At 38.4% G+C, this 18686-nt stretch overlaps 1 protein-coding gene across 1 annotated transcript in view; it reads left to right on the top strand.

Moving 5' to 3' along the window:
- Positions 1–18686, top strand: part of magi2a (membrane associated guanylate kinase, WW and PDZ domain containing 2a) — a 1178725-nt gene that overhangs the window by 1059848 nt on the left and 100191 nt on the right. Inside the window, exon 13 of the mRNA XM_051924022.1 lies at positions 4209–4250. Coding sequence (XP_051779982.1) covers positions 4209–4250 — 42 coding nt within the window. The remainder of the gene's footprint in view (positions 1–4208; positions 4251–18686) is intronic.

Raw genomic sequence — 18686 nt, 5'->3', positions numbered from 1 at the left:
AAGCACACATTTTTTTTTACTTGGGCTATCAAAAATGAAGTAGATCCTGCTTGTCAGGGATACTTCTAAACAGCTAGTATCTACTGGCATGTGCTATGACTTTGTCTAACTGGGATATAAAATTGATCTGACAGTTAGTCTTGGGACTGCTATTAACCTACTGTAAATTAACGTTCAAGTTTATTGTCTTCTGTACATGTTACAATGAGACACTTACCTGTTTGTCTCCCATAGACTAGTAACGGTAGTATAATACAACAGAGAACAAACACAACAGACAACATTTCCAAGAAGCACACATTAGTTTTACTCATGCTGTTTATCCTTGGGTTACAGGCCTGAACTCCAACAATAACAAGATGGCTAACAGAAAAAAGATTTGCTTTCTGATGCATAAGTTCGGTCTCTGTTGATGCAAAACCAAAGGACTTTTTGCAGCTTGCAGGAAGGGGAGGCAGACCACACTGTCATCTCAATTGGGGAGGGAGGGTTGCTTGGAATTCCCATCATTGAACACTCATCCTTTGTTAGCTTTTGTTGGGGCAACGCTGGATGGAACACTACAGCCTAACAATCACTCTGTCATGACCACTTATACTTCTTGTTTGCCGTATTAGTTTTCCTGTCTGGAAGGACTGGTAATACTGTAGTAAAAAGGGAAAAATGATATCCTGTATTACTTGAATTTAGTTAAAATGAAACCAACATCACAAAGTACGATTCAAACATTTTTGAGTATAGGATGGCCTGTTGTTCATGATATTCCAAACTAGAGATGTGTAGTCTGATTCATTTTAATATTCATAGAGTGTGTAGGGTGGTTAAGTGGAGTCTTGGTTTGGTGTGAAGGTGGAAAGTTAGACTTTAGATGCTGTGATAACAAATCATTGCACCCCCTTTCTCTTTCAAAATGAAAACCAAGCAAAAGGATTTTCTGTCTTCCATGTTTAGATATTAGAATACAGAGTTAATCGAAAAGTGTATCTTTAATATTCATACTTCCCATTGTAGTGGTTTATCTTACAACAATTTACCCTTTAACAAAATTAGCAGTAGCTCTAGCCTTTTATTTCAATTTTCATTTTGTAAGAACAACAGGATTTTCCCACTTCATGAACTTAGGCAGTACTGCGTGTTATTCGAAAGTCTTGGAAAGATGAAACATAGAATAGATCTTATACATTTCATTTTGTTCAAACAGCTTTTTGATATATTTTAATTTAGTTAAATTGGTGTCTGTAGGCGGCACAGTGGCGCAGTGGTAGCGCTGGTGCCTCGCAGTAAGGAGTGAACCCGTGTTCCTCCCTGCGTGGAGTTTGCATGTGTCTCCCTGTGTCTGTGTGGGTTTCCTCCAGGTGCTCCGGTTTCCTCCCACAGTCCAAAGACATGCAGGTTAGGTGGATTGGCGATTCTAAATTGGCCCTAGTGTGTGCTTGGTGTGTGGGTGTGTGTGTGTGTGTGTGTGTGTGTGTGTGTGTGTGTGTGTGTGTGTGTGTGTGTGTATGTGCCCTGCGGTGGGCTGGTGCCCTGCCCAGGGTTTGTTTCTGCCTTGCGTCCTGTGTTGGCTGGGATTGGCTCCAGTAGACCCCCGTGGCCCTGTTTTTGGATTCAGCGGGTTGGAAAATGGATGGATGTCATTTGGGTCCTCGGTTTTATAACTGTAGTTATTTCTTCATCCTGCTGTTCTTCCTTTTTAGTAATAGTTTTATGAGGGAAGACCTCATACACTGACAGCTTGTTAGTTCTTTAAGGCTTTTAGCTTCTACAAAGCTTATTGGTAACTTGTCTCTAACTGACATTTTTGAGGGCAGTTTTGAAATTTTTTGTCTGCTTGGATGAAGCTCATCTTTGAACTGGGATATGAACACAGCTATTGATGTTTGCTTGTATTCTTCAGTGATTTTTGTCAAGAGGGTTTTGTAAGATGCTTTAGTTTCAAGCAGTCTGAGCTGGATTGAACTGCTGTAAAAAAAAAAGGTTGGAATTAAAGATTTTGCTCACATCAACAATTTTCTTTTTTGTGTCAACCTATTGCTATATTTAATTTTTCTATTGGGGCTTTCCCCCTGGGAACAAATAAAGACTCGCCTATCTGTCTGACTGTCTGTCTGTTTTTTAAGCCATAGTTTCTCCCCGACTTGGCGCAATACAATACTCTGTACAAGGTGCAAAATGAGGACTCATTAGTCTAACGTAAGGTTGGGGTACCAGCTGGTAACCCTGTTTAATTGTTGTGTCAAAAAGGCAAAATAAGGAGCAGTCATGGGTGCAAAACTGGCTTCAAGCCAAAGCAGAAAGTTACAGCAGTGGATGAAGCTCTCTATCCTCTCCAGCCGATGGTTCTAGAAAGAATTCTGACTTCCAGTGGCTTTTAGGTTTATATATTCCAACCCAGAAGGGGGGTGGGCATCTTGGCGGAAGCAGAACTGGATTACACATCCTCCAAACAGCCAGCCTTAGAACTGCGGGTAGAAAAGGGAGAGATGAACAATGACAGAGGCTCCAATCTGCTTGGGATGGTATTGATTACCTTCTGTGAGCCCTGAAGATGTCACCAATGTGCACATACTAGACCACTCCCTAGATAGTGGCACCTGAAACATTTTATCGGTCTATTCTACTACCTGTGCCCACCCTTATTTTGAACTATCACATTTTACAGAAGTCAGTGAACATGCTCATTGGGTGCGAGTCCTCTAGCCACTTTGACTTTAACTACCCTACTTTTTACCATACTTACTCCAATCTTACTCACACCTGTTGGGTGGATAGTGGACAGTGTGGTGTAATAGTTAAGGTTTTGGACTTCTGTCCCTGAGATTGTAGGTCCAAATCACACTATTGGCACTGTGACCATGATCACATCCCTTCACATGCCTCTGGTACAGTTGGAATGTAACCAATTGCATCTCAGATGTTGTATGTTACCTTGAATAAAGGCGTCAACCAAATAAGTACATTTAATGAGCCTTGATTATGACTTTAAGTGTGACCGCTTATTATGTAACCGCATTTAGCTTACTGAAGTATGCTCAGTTTAAAAGTGTCTTTTGTATAATTTATTATTACTTAAAAAATGTAATGATGTTAGTTAGTTTTTGGTTAGCCTGTAATAAATGAAATAATTATTTGTAAAAGTCTTTTTCCCTTCCTGATGTATTTTTTATTTTGTCTGATATGCTCACATTTTATTTTAGTTATGCCATAGATTTTGTACTGCTCCTTTACATTTTTTAAAATACAACATTGTTTACAGTCTGTGTACCATCGATACAGTATATAATTGGCATATTAAATAAGTTACAGTCCAGCTCTTGTTGTAGATTTAGCGTGTGAACCCTACATTCCCTGTAAAGGGGATGGATTATCAATTTAAACTCTTAAGTTTTTTTTCAGAAGTGCCAATTTCTCAAACTTAGTAATTGGAAATCCTTTCCTTTTATTGTAATAATGCCATTTTTTATAAAACCATATTGACAGATGATTATATGAATGTCATTTCTTTGTACAGTAATGGCCATGTACTTCACAGTATGATCCTAAATTAACCGATTTTTTTATAATACATAAGCTGAAGGGGGTCAGTACAAGCTAAGGCCATTTATCTTGGTTTGTTCTAAAGAGATGATATTAGAAATGCTCTTGTAAAATGTGTATAAAGAGTATTGTTTGAAGATGAGTATTGATTTCTATTTAAAAAAATCTTTATATTGTATAGAAGTTAAAAGGCAGGAACATTGGTCATATATAAAATATAGACATTTTTCACCTCTGGTATATTTGCTTTGTCATTCCCTAATAGTAAAACTAGCAAGCACAATCATTCAAGAATACCTCTCTGCTGCTTGAAAAGTTTTTCTTGCATAGATTAATATTCTTGAATAACCTCTTCATATTTTGGCAAGAACAGGAACCTTTCAGGATGATCTGGTTTAATGTCCTTTTATCTCATTCAAGGATAAACTCTGCTTGGTCTTAGGTGTTTATTTCAGATGTGCCAGAATCTTTCATGTCTTCTTGGAATTTCACGTCATGTTGTCCTGTCTGTATGTGTGTTCTGTGTTTGCTTAGGAAGCACTTTATTTATTATTAACAATTTGCTGCATGGTTAAATATAGAATAGTATTTACAAATAAAACTTGCCATAAGTCTCTTTTTGTGGTTAAAACATGTTGTTTTATGATCTGCTCTTCAATTTTTTCATTTAGAGCAAGGCCCACCGAGGACAGTATTTCGAATGGATTCCACTGGCAAGTATTATACTTTATAGTCATTTAGTGCTATGTACTGTTGTTTAAGTATTTATGTTTTTTGTCAGAGGACATTAGCTCTTTCCTTGTTTTCATGAGTTTTTAATTTCTAAGATTCATATTTGTGTAATTATGATAGTAACAGTAATGAATATAAGTAGGGGTGCTCCGATCAGGACTTTTTAAGGCTGAATTCCAATTTCATGTTACTTGATCAGCTGAAACTGATTCCGATTTTTTTTTTTGTTTTTTCTTTATCCCTTTAAAAAACAATCTGCACTAATCTCCTGCATAACCAGATGCATAGAAGTCTTATGTTCTATATTAAACTGTCACCTTTGGTATTTTTATACTTTAACTATAGGCAAAAATATATATCCATAATACATAAGATGGCTGCACCGACAAGAGCTCCGAGTCATCTCAGCAAAAAGTTACTATTTATTTTCTTACTCACTCTCTTTGTGCGCACTACTTTATCACACTTTCAGTATGACCGGCAAACACTATTGGAATTACGTTCACCAGCCAGTTCGGATTTTACAACAGTTTTTGATATCGCGGATACTGTACTTCCTGGAGTCTTTTGCTTACTCGCGCGACGCCGAAGGAAAACAAAGTGGGGGAAATGCGCCGGAGTTCTGTGCCGAACCCGACAGAGAAACAACAAGCCTCCTCTGCCTAGCATCCTGCTCGCTAACGTTCAGTCTCTGGACAACAAATTAGATGAGCTGCGCGCACGAATAAAGCACCAAAAAGACATCACGAACTGCTGCGTTTTGGTGTTCACAGAGACGTGGTTGGAGCCCAGCGTATCCAACTGCGCATTCACACCAGACGGGTTCACAGTTTATTGGTGAGACAGAACGAAGGACTCAGGCAAGTCAAGGGGAGGGGGTGTGTGCTTTATGATTAACTCTTCGTGGGCTACGGATGTGTGTGTCTTAAAAACGCACTGCTCACCGGTTCTCGAGCTGCTGACCATTAAAGTTAGACCCTTTTACCTCCCGAGGGAGTTCAGTTCAGTTCTCCTTTCAGTTGTTTACATCCCCCCACAAGCTGATAAAGCTTCGGCTATGGATGAACTGTATGATATTATCAGTGGACTAGAGAACACTAACTCAGAAGCAGCATTTATTGTGTTGGGAGACTTTAACAGAGCAAACATGAAGAAAGTTCTCCCTAAATACTATCAGCACATCTCTCCCCCCACAAGAGGTGATCAAACACTGGATCATTGTTACACCTTATTCAAGGACTCCTACAAATCCCTCTCTCGACCAGCTTTTGGAAAAGCAGACCATTGCTCTATATTGCTGCTGCATGCATATAAACAAAGACTTAAACAGGAAAAAACAGTTTACAGGGACTTCTACAAATGGGACAGTGAAGCTGAGGGGGTCTTACAGGACTGCTTTGAAACAACTGATTGGCAGATGTTTGAGGATGCAGCTGATGGCAACATCAATGAATTCATAGACTTTGTCACAGGATATATCAGCAAGTGCATTGACGATGTTGTCACTAAAACCTCCATTTGCACATATCCTAACCAGAAACCCTGGGTAAATGGGAAGATTCGGGCTAAGCTCAAGGCATGGGCCTCTGCCTTTGGGTCAGGGGACTCTGATGCATACAAAGCAGCCAGATACGACCTCCGGAGCTCCATCAAGAAGGCCATACGGGACTACAGGGACAAAGTGAAGTCAAGCTACCACAGCTCTGACACCAAGCGCCTGTGGAATGGACTGTGCTGCATCACTGACTATAAAAAGAAAAACACAGTCAGTGTTCAGCCCACTGCATCTCTTGCAGACGAGCTCAACACTTTCTATGCTCGTTTTGATGCAGCCAACAAAGAACAGGTGCTATATCCTCAAGGGACGTGAGAAGGTCCTTCAAAAAGGTCAATCCTCGCAAAGCTCCGGGAGCAGATGGCATCCCAGGCCGTGCCCTCAGGGCGTGTGCTGACCAGCTAGCAGTTGTGTTCACCAACATCTTCAATCTCTCCCTGAGGCAGTCGGTGGTCCCCACTTCCTTCAAGGCATCCACCATCATTCCTGTCCCAAAGAAACCGGTGGTCTCCTGTCTGAATGACTATCGCCCGGTTGCACTGACATCGGTCATTATGAAGTGCTTCGAGCAACTGGTCAAAGGTTACATCTGCTCCTCCCTCCCCGACACGCTGGATCCTCTCCAATTTGCTTACAGAGCAAACAGATCTACAGAGGATGCCATTGCGCTAACAATAAACACTGCCCTCACCCACCTGGAAAGAGGAAATACATATGTAAGAATGCTGTTCATAGATTACAGCTCAGCATTCAACACCATCATCCCCTCAAAACTCATCTTGAAGCTTGACGACCTTGGGTTGGGGACGACCATCTGCAGATGGATTTTCTCATTCCTCACAAACAGGCCCCAGGTGGTAAGAGTCGGAAAACACACGTCCTCATCACTCATTTTAAACACAGGAGCGCCGCAGGGCTGTGTGCTTAGCCCCCTCTTGTATTCCTTGTTCACCCACGACTGTGTTGCAAAACACGGCACAAACACCATCATCAAGTTTGCAGATGACACAACCATCATAGGCCTTATCACTGATAACGATGAGACAGCCTACAGAGAGGAGGTGCTGGCACTGAGTAATTGGTGCCTGGATAACAACTTGTCTCTTAACGTCAGCAAAACCAAGGAGATGATCGTGGACTATCGGAAACAGCAAGGCGGAGAACACCAGGCCATCTACATCAGCAGCGTAGAATTTGAAAGGGTTAACAGCTTCAAGTTCCTCGGAGTAAACATCACCGAGGATCTCTCGTGGACCCTTCACATAGACACTGTGGTCAAGAAAGCTCGCCAGCGGCTCTACTTCCTGAGGAGGCTGAGGAAGTTTGGCATGAATGCCAACATCACCTCAAACTTTTACAGGAGTGTGGTCGAGAGTCTGCTGACAGGCTGCATTACCTTCTGTTATGGGAGCTGCTCTGCCAGCAGGCGGAAATCACTACAGAGAGTGGTGAAGGCAGCAGAGCACATCGTTGAAGACATTTACCTCCATCGGTGCTTGCGTAAAACAAGCAGCATCATAAAGGACCACAGCCATCCATCACACCAGCTGTTCTCCTTGTTACCGTCTGGCAGACGATACAGGAGTCTGGCTGCTCGGACTACAAGACTTAAGAACAGTTTTTACCACCAGGCCATTCGCCTCCTCAACAGCAACACCTGAACACTTACATACACTTACATTACGGTTCCATGACAACTCCCCACCTTAGTCAATTCCCCACATTCCCAACTCCCCACAATTACAATTCCCCACATCACAATTCCCCACATTGCAATTCCCCAAATTCACAATTCCCCACGTCCACAACTCCCCACATTGGGATAATATTTATTATAACCATAGACTAATGTACTATATAAGACAGTCCATATAATGATACAAAAGCGTGCCCTCCGTTTCCCCACATCGAGCATTATTTTATTTAAAAACGCTACTTGTTAATAAATATGTAAAAATACATTATCCAAGCATGCATTTTTATATACAATTTGCCTTTTAAAAATTTGAAACAGGTAAGTTGAATTCTATTATTTTTTGAATCTTTCTTAAAACATGCTAAAACGTAACATTTTTGATTTTTATCTTTTTTAAATTACCAAAATTAAAGTTCTCAAAAATAATACACTCTACTTATGGTGTAAAAATAAAAACACGAAATAAATCAAATAAAAATCTTCTCGCGCCTTACAACGTATCTACGTGCTCCGCGTCGCGCGCACCAAGTTTGCACGTTTGATAGTCTGTAGCGAACTTACCCTAGTCGGGAGTCCGAAAGTGGTGTCGCCATCTACATTCGGGGCTACGATAGGTACCACGCATTGGTATACCCCCTGTGTTTCTGCTATTTTGCCACAGTCTGAGTTGACTGTTGACGAGGTAAGACCGCTATCAGTTTAATTTTGATTTAGATCTGGAGATCTTAAGATCTTCATGTATTTGCGCAGTTGTTGATTGCCTACACAAATTCAATGGGCAAATCACTAAGTGATTTGCCCATTGAATTTGTGTAGGCAATCGGCAGCATCTGCATTTATCTTTTAATATTAATAAAATTGCAATTGCTACTAGCTGTTTAATTAATAAAATTGAAAAGGCTTGCATTACTGCTGCCCAAACTGCCTTTCCAGAGGCACAGATCAAAGGCTGCTTCTTTCACCTTAACCAAAGTCTTCTAAGAAAAATTGGGGCCCTTGGATTGAAAACAGTTTATGATGATCAAGAGCGGCTGCCAATGAGATTCAAGATGAGGTCACTTGCAGCTTTGGCATTTGTGCCAGTGGAGGATGTCAGAGGCCTGTTCAATGACTTGATAGCAGAGTTCCCTGATGAAGACAACTACAATGACCTTCTTGCCTACTTTGAATCAACCTACATTACTGGAGTAAGAGGCAGAGATGCAGTGTTTCCCATTAGAATCTGGAATCACTTTGAAGCTGCTGCTACTGGCCTACCAAGAACAACAAACTGCTGTGAAGGATACCACAATTCACTGAGAGCCCTGTTTCACTGCAGTCATCCAGGTGTGTGGGATCTTCTGGAAGGTCTGAAGAAGGACATGGCCATCCACAGCAAGACATTGGCTGATGCAGATGATGGCAGACCACAGCCAAAAAGGAAGAAGTATGAGACCCTAAATAGCAAAGTAATTGAGGCTGTCCAAGGGTATGCCAATCAACAGGATAAGATTAAGTATTTGAGAAAATTGGCCAACATGCAGTTTCCAAAGTAACCTTTGTGTTTAGTAGTTTCTGTGTACTTTAGTCATTCTTGTCAATTATTAATAGTTTTTGTACTGTACATTTAGTTTAATGATTTTCTTTTATTAGATAAACCTGTACAGTGGAATTATTAGCAAATGGAATAGGACCTTATCTAATTCATTATTTTGTACCAAGCATATTTTGTATTAAACTCATTTGTTCATTTGTGTATATCAGTTACTTGTATTTTGTAATCAGTAATGCATTTCAATAAATTGTCATGAAATAAAACTTTTGGAGATTAATTACTACTATTTGCATTTTAGAATTCCTTCATTATATTATTAATTCAGTGCACTCCATATTATCCCAATGTGGGGAGTTGTGGAAGTGGGGAATTGCAATGTGGGGAATTGCAATGTGGGGAATTGTGATGTGGGGAATTGTAATTGTGGGGAGTTGGGAATGTGGGGAATTGACTGATGTGGGGAATTGTCTGGCCACCCTTACATTACACCTCCATTGCATTACATCTACATTGCACTACTCACACACAAACTGTACCTGCACACACTCTGAATACTGACTGGAACATGCATCTGCACTTTATGGAATATGCATCTGTACTTATAAAACATTATCTGTGCAGTAAGTGTCATTTGTACTTGCTGCTCATTCAACTCATATTGCTCTATAACTTCTTTTAAAACGTACACATTTTATTTTATATGGCTAGTCTATTTTTAACTTGTAAGTTTTTAAATTATTTTTTAGCTTTATTGGATCTAGGCTGAGTGACTTGTTTTTCTTGTCATATACATTTCATTGTATGTTGACTCTGTGTTAACCTATATACAGTACGACAAATAAAACTAAACCTAAACCACATGGCATAAAAGAAAATAAAATCCTTTTTTTAATACAAGCTGTTATATTGTTTATTTTGTTCTGTAATGTTCCTGTCTGAAACAAGGCTTGATTTATAAAAAGTTGTTTTCACCATTTCTCTAACTAAAAAAAATAAAAATCTTAAATATATACAGTATATTCTCACACAATCAATTAATATTGGCAATTAAATGCTGATTAAATGTAAATATACATGTACAAGGTTTTAATCATTTTTAATTATTAATTGCACATGAGCTTATTTTACTGTTAAATATACATTTACTGTATTTATCAAGGTGTTTTTTTTTCCTTCAGTGTATTAGCTAGCTAGACATCCTTGACATTCTTGAAGTGTAATTATAAACTATGGTTTACAATTTTAATTATATAATACAAAGAAATAAATAATAAAACACAGTACAAATCCATAAAAAAAATCAGCAAATGTATCAAATGCTCAGAAGTTGTTAATCAAGAAGACATAAGACTAACATGCTTAACAAGTTTATAAACAGAAGACACATTTTGCTGTTAAGCTAACATACCTATTGTTTACTAAGCAGCAATTTCAAATTCATCTTCATCTTTTTCCAATTAAAAATGTAAACTGCTGCACTTAAAAAAATCTTGCTGTCCAAACTGGAATTGTGTCTATTTTGATTTAAAGGACAAAATAAAATGGTCTGAATTCATTAAATTACTTTTTTTTGCTTTTTGTCTAAGAGCATAGGATGACTTCTACGATTTTGTTTTCTCCATTTATTATTTCACTTTCTTTAACTTAAAGGCTGAGCTCCATGATAAAAACAACCTTCGACTGCTTTTTGTTTACACTGCACAAAGTTTGCTGCCAAAACAAAAGACATGGGCTTGATCAACTACAGTAATACTTTGTGTAAAAGAGCACTGCAACTAAATTTCCATAAAACTTAGAGACTGAAAAGATCGGATTTTGTGATCGGCCAATTTACCGATCACCGATCAAGTCTTTTTCAGTGAAAATCGACCAATTTAGATCAGCAGCTGATCGACTGGAGCATCAGTAGATATAAGTTTACAAAAAATACAGTTAGACACACCAGTAGAAACTGATGTGAAGTGTTTTCAAGATATTCATCTTTACACAGAGACATGATGTTACAGAAGAGTAAACAATCCATGGATGTTGTTATGGTTAACACTTTGATGTCAGTGGAACAATGATTGAGATGAACTGGGATGTCTTTTTCATGTGCAGACTTTCTTGTCGCTGTATATTTTTTCCAAATAAAGCACTAAAGTCTTGTAATATCATCTTACATTTTTTTGCATACATTTTACATTACTTGTTGTGACTGTGAATTTGAAATAGGCCAACTAAAGCATAAAGTTAAAAGGCATAATTTTTCTATACCACATAAAAGTAAAGCACTATTAGTGGTGTGCTTATTGAAAAAGTGCAGCAATAAATCTGGGTGGAAGCCATTTCAATTTGCAGTGCTAGTTGGAGCTCCCAACCTTGACACTTCATAGGCACCACTGAATTTAGAACATCATTTATCATGCGTGTCCCTGAAGGTGGAAGAATATTTGAGCAGCAAATAAACAGCACAAGGGAGTGGGCCTTGCTTTATTTTTTTTTTTATCTCATTCAATTTTGATGCTGTATAGTGTGCTCTGGTGGTGTCAAGAGAGGTAACTTAATGTTGGAAAGCGAGATATAGGAACCTAGCTAAAAAGTTTTTGTAACCAAAAATAAACAGTCTGGAAGTGAAACAGTAAAGAAACTAAAGCTTTAAAGTATTTGAAATCATAAGCAGAACTGAATAAATCTTCTGTTGAGAACATTGAGGGAAGTAAAAACAAGGAAGTACATGGTGAAGTGGCAGCAATGAAAACAGAAAATGTCAGGTGATCAAATTGAAAGAAGGAGTTTTCATCATAAAGTGTAAGACATTATGGAAGCCCTAATTTTCTAGTAATGTGGTCTACTGAAAACCTTTTTATGGATTTTTTATTTTTGTTGTGAGCAACAAGCTGCACTTCTTCTTTGATTATTACCAGAGTATGGTGTAGTTCATGTAGATTCATTTAAATATTTATGTATTCAACAGAGTCATTACTGAACAATGTGTTTCAGCCTTGACTCTCCAGTTAGGTGCCCAGGGAGTTTTTGGGAGGAAATTGTATTGTTCTCAGCTAGAGCGTTTTGGTTGAGGGTCCATCCTATTCATCTCCCTAGTAGGAGGTCCCTTATATCACAGAATTGGTAAATCGATTGCACTTCAGTAGCCTTCATAACTTTGAGGCAAGTGCTATAAAAAATAAAACATTTTATTTCACAGCTGTTAGTCTGGAAAAAGGTCAGCATTTGTTACTTCTGAGGGTTATTTTCCCCTAAACCTTTGTTTCTAAAGAGTGTGCAATGAAGTTTTGCTTTCAGTATTAGGTAGAAGTGTACAGCATCATTCATTTAGTCAACCTTCTCGCCCACATCAGAATTTTTACTGCCTGTGGTGCTTTTAACAGAAAGGCTGAAAATGTAATAAAAGTTTGATTTGTCTCTTGCTCCCTTTATCACCTCCACTGAGTCTTTAAGCCTATAAATCTAAAAGATATAATGCTTTAATACTTTAAACTGTGTGACATGTGAACATGGCTTTAGTTTTATCTCCAAGTGAAATTTAGATGATACAAACTGATTTATATCCCTTTATTTGAGGCCTGCTGCTGTTACAGAATCACAGAGGAAGTAGGCATCTACAAAAAGAAGTTAAAAATAAAGTAACACATCCAAAACATTTGTAACTTTCATTTTATTTTCCAGCATAGGAGCCACTTTCACATATTTTACCATTGAATCCAGACTTGTCTGTAAAGAGTTTGCAAATTCTGGCCATGACGTGAAGAGTTGAAGATTCTTAATTGGCTCAATATGAGCAAGAGTAAGCGATGATGCCCGGTGATGGACTAGCACTCCATTCATTGTTGATTCAAATCTTCCTCACAACTCTCGAGTTAGACTATGAACCTAAAAATTGCATACATTTACAAAGTAAAATAGATCAACATTTCAGATAATGTAAAAAGTGAGAATTAATAGGCACCTCTAGCAGAATTCAGTTATTTAATCAGTCATTCAGTCCCTCAGATTGTAGTAGAACTATTAATATTGTCAAGTAATGCACACAGACAACAGTGAAATCCTTACCTGCATATGCAACCAACAAGTTTCCTCTCCCTGGCACAATGATTAATAAGAGTGCATGTAACTCCATTTTATTTGATAGAAAGCACACATCAAAGTAATAAACTTTACCCAGACATAGAAAAGTAAAATAAAGAAGGTTGTCTTTACAGACGGGTGCCGGGGACTGTATATTGCAGACATCAATTACTGTTGTATCTCTGGCTGTGTGACTGGCACAAGTTACCAGCCTCAAGCCTATGGGAAGCAGGGTCAGGTACCAAGCATAAAAGAAGCAGGCAGCAGTTACGAGTCTCAGACCATACTTCTCTGTTCTACTTTATTCTCATTTACCCAGAAATATATAAATAATTCAATCCCTGCATAGATCATCATGACAATCAGTTAAACAATGGTTCATGCCAATTTCCTCTGCAGAACAATAGTGTAAACACATTTACTTTGGTTAAACAATAGTATTGTTGTCATCTATCAAGATGTACCTGATTAGAAACCAATGTCCCCAGAACTCGTTAATTTTTCAAGGAAAAAGACAGCTCTGTATCACCACATTGTATGTGAATGAGATACTAATCAAAGCAATCTGATTATTCAAAGCAGGTGACTCTTTTGCAAGACAGGTAAATATTTATGTCCTGTAGGTAGCCATCAACAATAACATTTAGCAGAATTATCTAGGAAATTTGCTTTTCTTTAAAACACTGAATTCCAACCCATTACACACACAACTGTTCTGAGCATAAATGTTTTAAACCCAGGTCTAGGTGACCACATACACTACCGGTCAAAAGTTTTAGATGACCTTTTTTTCAAGTGTTTCTTTAAATGTAATCAGCAGAAATGTAATGCAATGGCCTAAAATGGTGAAAAGTAAGTAGTAAACTTCCAGAGGTTTAAATTTAAAGTTTAGGTTAGCAAAAACTGAAAAAAGAAAATATCAGAATATTATAAATGGGACTTCTTTAGGAAACAACTTAGCTTACAACCTACGGATGTTCTGCAGCAATTAAATTAATTAAGCCTTGCAAGTTGAAGCAATTTGCACAGGTGTCCCAGCTTCTGTTGATTACTTAAAAACCCTCTGTCTTAAAGCTGACAGTGTACATATATAGATACTGTACATATACATGTGTATATTTATGCATGCATGCATACATACAGTACATACATAAACTGCAATCCATAAGTTTTTAAACAGTGACATAATTTTCATAATTTTGGCTCTGTACACCACCACAATGGATTTGAAATAAAGCAATGGGATTGAAGTGTAGACTTTCAGCTTTATTTTAAGGGGTTCACTAAAAATATTGTATGTGCTGTTTAGGAATGACAGCCATTTTTCTGCATAGCCACCGAATATCCAGGGACTCCAAAGTACAGGGATATTTGACTGATACGCTCCATAGCCAGGTGTGATGAGGCCCATCTTTATTTCATTAACTACTAAGTAGGTAAAAGGTCTGGAACTGATTCCAAGCATGGAATTTGCATTTGGATGTTGACACTGTAAACTCTCAATATGAGGCCCAAAGAGCTGTACATGCAATTAAAAATAGGCCATCATTAGCCTCAGAAAACAAAACAAACCCTTTAGAGAGAGAGCAGAAAAAAAATGAGGAGTGGTCAAATTAACCATTTGAAACACACTGGTAAACTCAGCAACACTAGACTATCTGGAAAACCACAGAGGACAATAATGCTGGATAATTGCAGAATTCTGTTCTTGGTGAAGAAGAACCACTTCACTGCATTTAGCCAAACCATGAAAACTCTCCAGGAATGTCCTATCATTGCCAAAGTCTGCAATCAAGAGAAGACTTCATGAAAGTAAAGACAGAAGGTTTACAACAAGATGCAACTGACTGGTAAACCTTAAGCATAGGAAGGACAGATTAGACTTTGCCAGAAAATATGTTTTAAAAGCCTGTCCAGTTCCGGAACAGTTTTCTTTGGACAGAGTTAACTAATCTAAATATAAACCAGAATGTTTGAAGGAGAAGAGTATGAAGAAGTGAAGAAATGACTCATGATCTGATGAATACCACATCATCTGTGAAACATGGTGGAGGCAGTTTTATGGCATCATCATCCATGGCTGTGAATGGAAGTCAGTCACCTGTTTTTATTGATGATATAACTGCTGGCAGAAGTAGCAGGATTCTGAAATGTATAGGACTATACTATCCTCTCAGGTTTAGCCAAATTCTACAAAAATGATAGGACAATGCTTCACAGTACAGTTGGGCAATGAGCCAAAACATACTGCGAAAAACAAACCAAGTAGTGGAATATTCTTCAATCAAGTGACTGCAACCCAATTGGACATGCATTTCACTTGCTGAAGACAACACTGATGGCAGAAAGTCCAATGAACAAGCAACACCTGAGGACAGCTGCAGTAAAAGCCTGGCAAAGTACCACTAGGGTGGAAACCCAGCACTTCAAGCAGTCATTGACTGTAAAGGATTTTCAACCAAATACAGGTGCTGGTCATAAAATTAGAATATCATGACAAAGTTGATTTATTTCAGTAATTCCATTCAAAAAGTGAAACTTGTATATTAGATTCATTCATTACACACAGACTGATGTATTTCAAATGTTTATTTCTTTTAATGTTGATGATTATAACTGACAACTAATGAAAGTCCCAAATTCAGTATCTCGGAAAATTTGAATATCAATTAAGACCAATGCAAAAAAAGGATTTTTAGAAATGTTGACCAACTGAAAGGTATGAACATGAAAAGTATGAGCATGTACAGCACTCAATATTTAGTTGGGGCTCCTTTGGCCTGGATTACTGCAGCAATGCGGCGTGGCATGGAGTCGATCGGTCTGTGGCACTGCTCAGGTGTTATGAGAGCACATGTTACTCTGATAGTGGCCTTCAGCTCTTCTGAATTGTTGGGTCTGGCGTGTTGCATCTTCCTCTTCACAATACCCCATAGATTTTCTATGGGGTTAAGGTCAGGTGAGTTTGCAGGCCAATCAAGAACAGGGATACCGTGGTCCATAAACCAGGTACTGGTAGCTTTGGCACTGTGTGCAGGTGCCAGGTCCTGTTGCAAAATGAAATCTGCATCTCCATAAAGTTCGTCAGCAGCAGGAAGCATGAAGTGCTCTAAAACTTCCTGGTAGACGGCTGCGTTGACCTTGGACCTCAGAAAACACAATGGACCAACACCAGCAGATGACATGGCACCCCAAACCATCACTGACTGTGGAAACTTTACACTGGACCTCACGCAATGTGGATTCTGTGCCTCTCCTCTCTTCCTCCAGACTCTGGGACCTTGATTTCCAAAGGAAATGCAAAATTTACTTTCATCAGAGAACATAACTTTGGACCACTCAGCAGCAGTCCAGTCCTTTTTTTCTTTAGCCCAGGCGAGACGCTTCTGACGCTGTCTCTTGTTCAAGAGTGGCTTGACACAAGGAATGCAACAGCTGAAACCCATGTCTTGCATACGTCTGTGCGTGGTGGTTCTTGAAGCACTGACTCCAGCTGCAGTCCACTCTTAGTGAATCTCCCCCACATTTTTGAATGGGCTTTGTTTCACAATCCTCTCCAGGGTGCGGTTATGTCTATTGCTTGTACACTTTTTTCTACCACATCTTGTCCTTCCCTTCGCCTCTCTATTAATGTGCTTGGACACAGAGCTCTGTGAACAGCCAGCCTCTTTAGCAATGACCTTTTGTGTCTTGCCCTCCTTGTGCAAGGTGTCAGTGGTCGTCTTTTGGACAACTGTCAAGTCAGCAGTCTTCCCCATGATTGTGTAGCCTACAGAACTAGACTGAGAGACCATTTAAAGGCTTTTGCAGGTGTTTTGAGTTAATTAGCTGATTAGAGTGAGGCACCAGGTGTCTTCAATATTGAACCTTTTCACAATATTCTAATTTTCCGAGATACTGAATTTGGGACTTTCATTAGTTGTCAGTTATAATCATCAACATTAAAAGAAATAAACATTTGAAATACATCAGTCTGTGTGTAATGAATGAATCTAATATACAAGTTTCACTTTTTGAATGGAATTACTGAAATAAATCAACTTTGTCATGATATTCTAATTTTATGACCAGCACCTGTATTTGTAGTACTAGGGTGTTGTACCGTGTTAGCCATTATGAATGTAGAGAAAAGCCAAGCAAAATGACACCTTTTACTGGCTAACTAAAAAGATTACAATATGCAAGCTTTCGAGGCAACTCAGGCCCCTTCTTCAGGCAAGAAGGGGCCTGAGTTGCCTCGAAAGCTTGCATATTGTAATCTTTTTAGTTAGCCAATAAAAGGTGTCATTTTGCTTGGCTTTTCTCTACAACCAAATATTGAAAATGACTGTTATATTTATGATTGTTAGTTTGGCCAAATACTTTTGAGCCGCTGAAAATAGGGGGGCAATGTATAAAAATGCCTGCTCATACAATATTTTTGTTAAACCCCTGGAATTAAAGCTGAAAGTCTATACTTCAATCACATCTTAATTGTTTTGTTTCAAATCCATTGTGGTGGTGTGCAGAGCCAAATTATGAAAATTGTGTTACTGTTCAAATACTTAATTTTTTCAGCCCTTCAAAACCTCTACAGTTCAGTTGATTTTTAAATTTCATTGTGGTAACGGATCTGAAAACTGATAACTCGGACAATAGATTCTTCCAGGAGATTTTTCATTTTCTTCCACTGTTCTTTATATTCTGATGTTTCACCCTCTGCTGTCTCTTCACTTAAGAGCTATCAACCACTTTGTCCTCCTTTGCACAGCTTCAAGCGACAACATTCCATTACTGATCAGTAGCCTATTCCATCTTTGTTCTTGACTCTTTCTATAAAGTACAATGTTGAATACTGTACAGGTCTGCTTTGTAGTTGAACTGTCTGAAAGACACCTAATTAAAACTTCCTATTCTGATACTGTGTGCATCTTACTAACAGTTATCTAAGGACAGGATAATATTAGCTTTAAACGTTATGCTTACGTGGCATTTTTTTGGTATTATTCACTGTGTTCAAATTTCATTGCAGTGGTGTTCTTTATCTAAAGCTTTTGTTAAATAATTGTCAGATTCCTTTCTTGCTACATCTCTTTAATGATGTCTTGACTGCAGATGCTTCTTTCTTCTTTCCTAGACATCACTGTCTTATCTGTAGTATTTAATTCTGTCAGTGTTCTTTTATCTGCAGGCATGACTTTGAGCCAGTATACTGTATGTGTACCCGAATCTTTACACTTTCAAGTGTTCATTCCCATGGAGTACCTTATCTTTATCCCTTTTATTTACTTGGTCCTACTAGAGTACTGTAGACACAAACATGTTCTCTTTCTCTGGTTTTGCAAGAGTATAAAACCTTTATGTCGTTCTTTTGTTTTAAAAGTAGAAATTGTAGGTGCCTTTTATCTGCTCAAAACATTTCACAATACTTTATAAAACAGGATTAATCCTCTTCAGGCAGCTCCTTGAAACGTGTTACTGATTTTTCTATACTTGTACCCCTGATTTGCACTTCTTTACAGATGTTGCTCCGCATTCAGTTTTACAAGTTTCTTTAACAAATGAAGGCTTGCATCTAATTGGCT

Source organism: Erpetoichthys calabaricus, chromosome 1 (genome assembly GCF_900747795.2).
Source record: "Erpetoichthys calabaricus chromosome 1, fErpCal1.3, whole genome shotgun sequence".
In the NCBI taxonomy this organism is placed as follows: Eukaryota; Metazoa; Chordata; class Cladistia; order Polypteriformes; family Polypteridae; genus Erpetoichthys; species Erpetoichthys calabaricus.
This window is presented reverse-complemented; position numbering and strand designations above follow the sequence as displayed.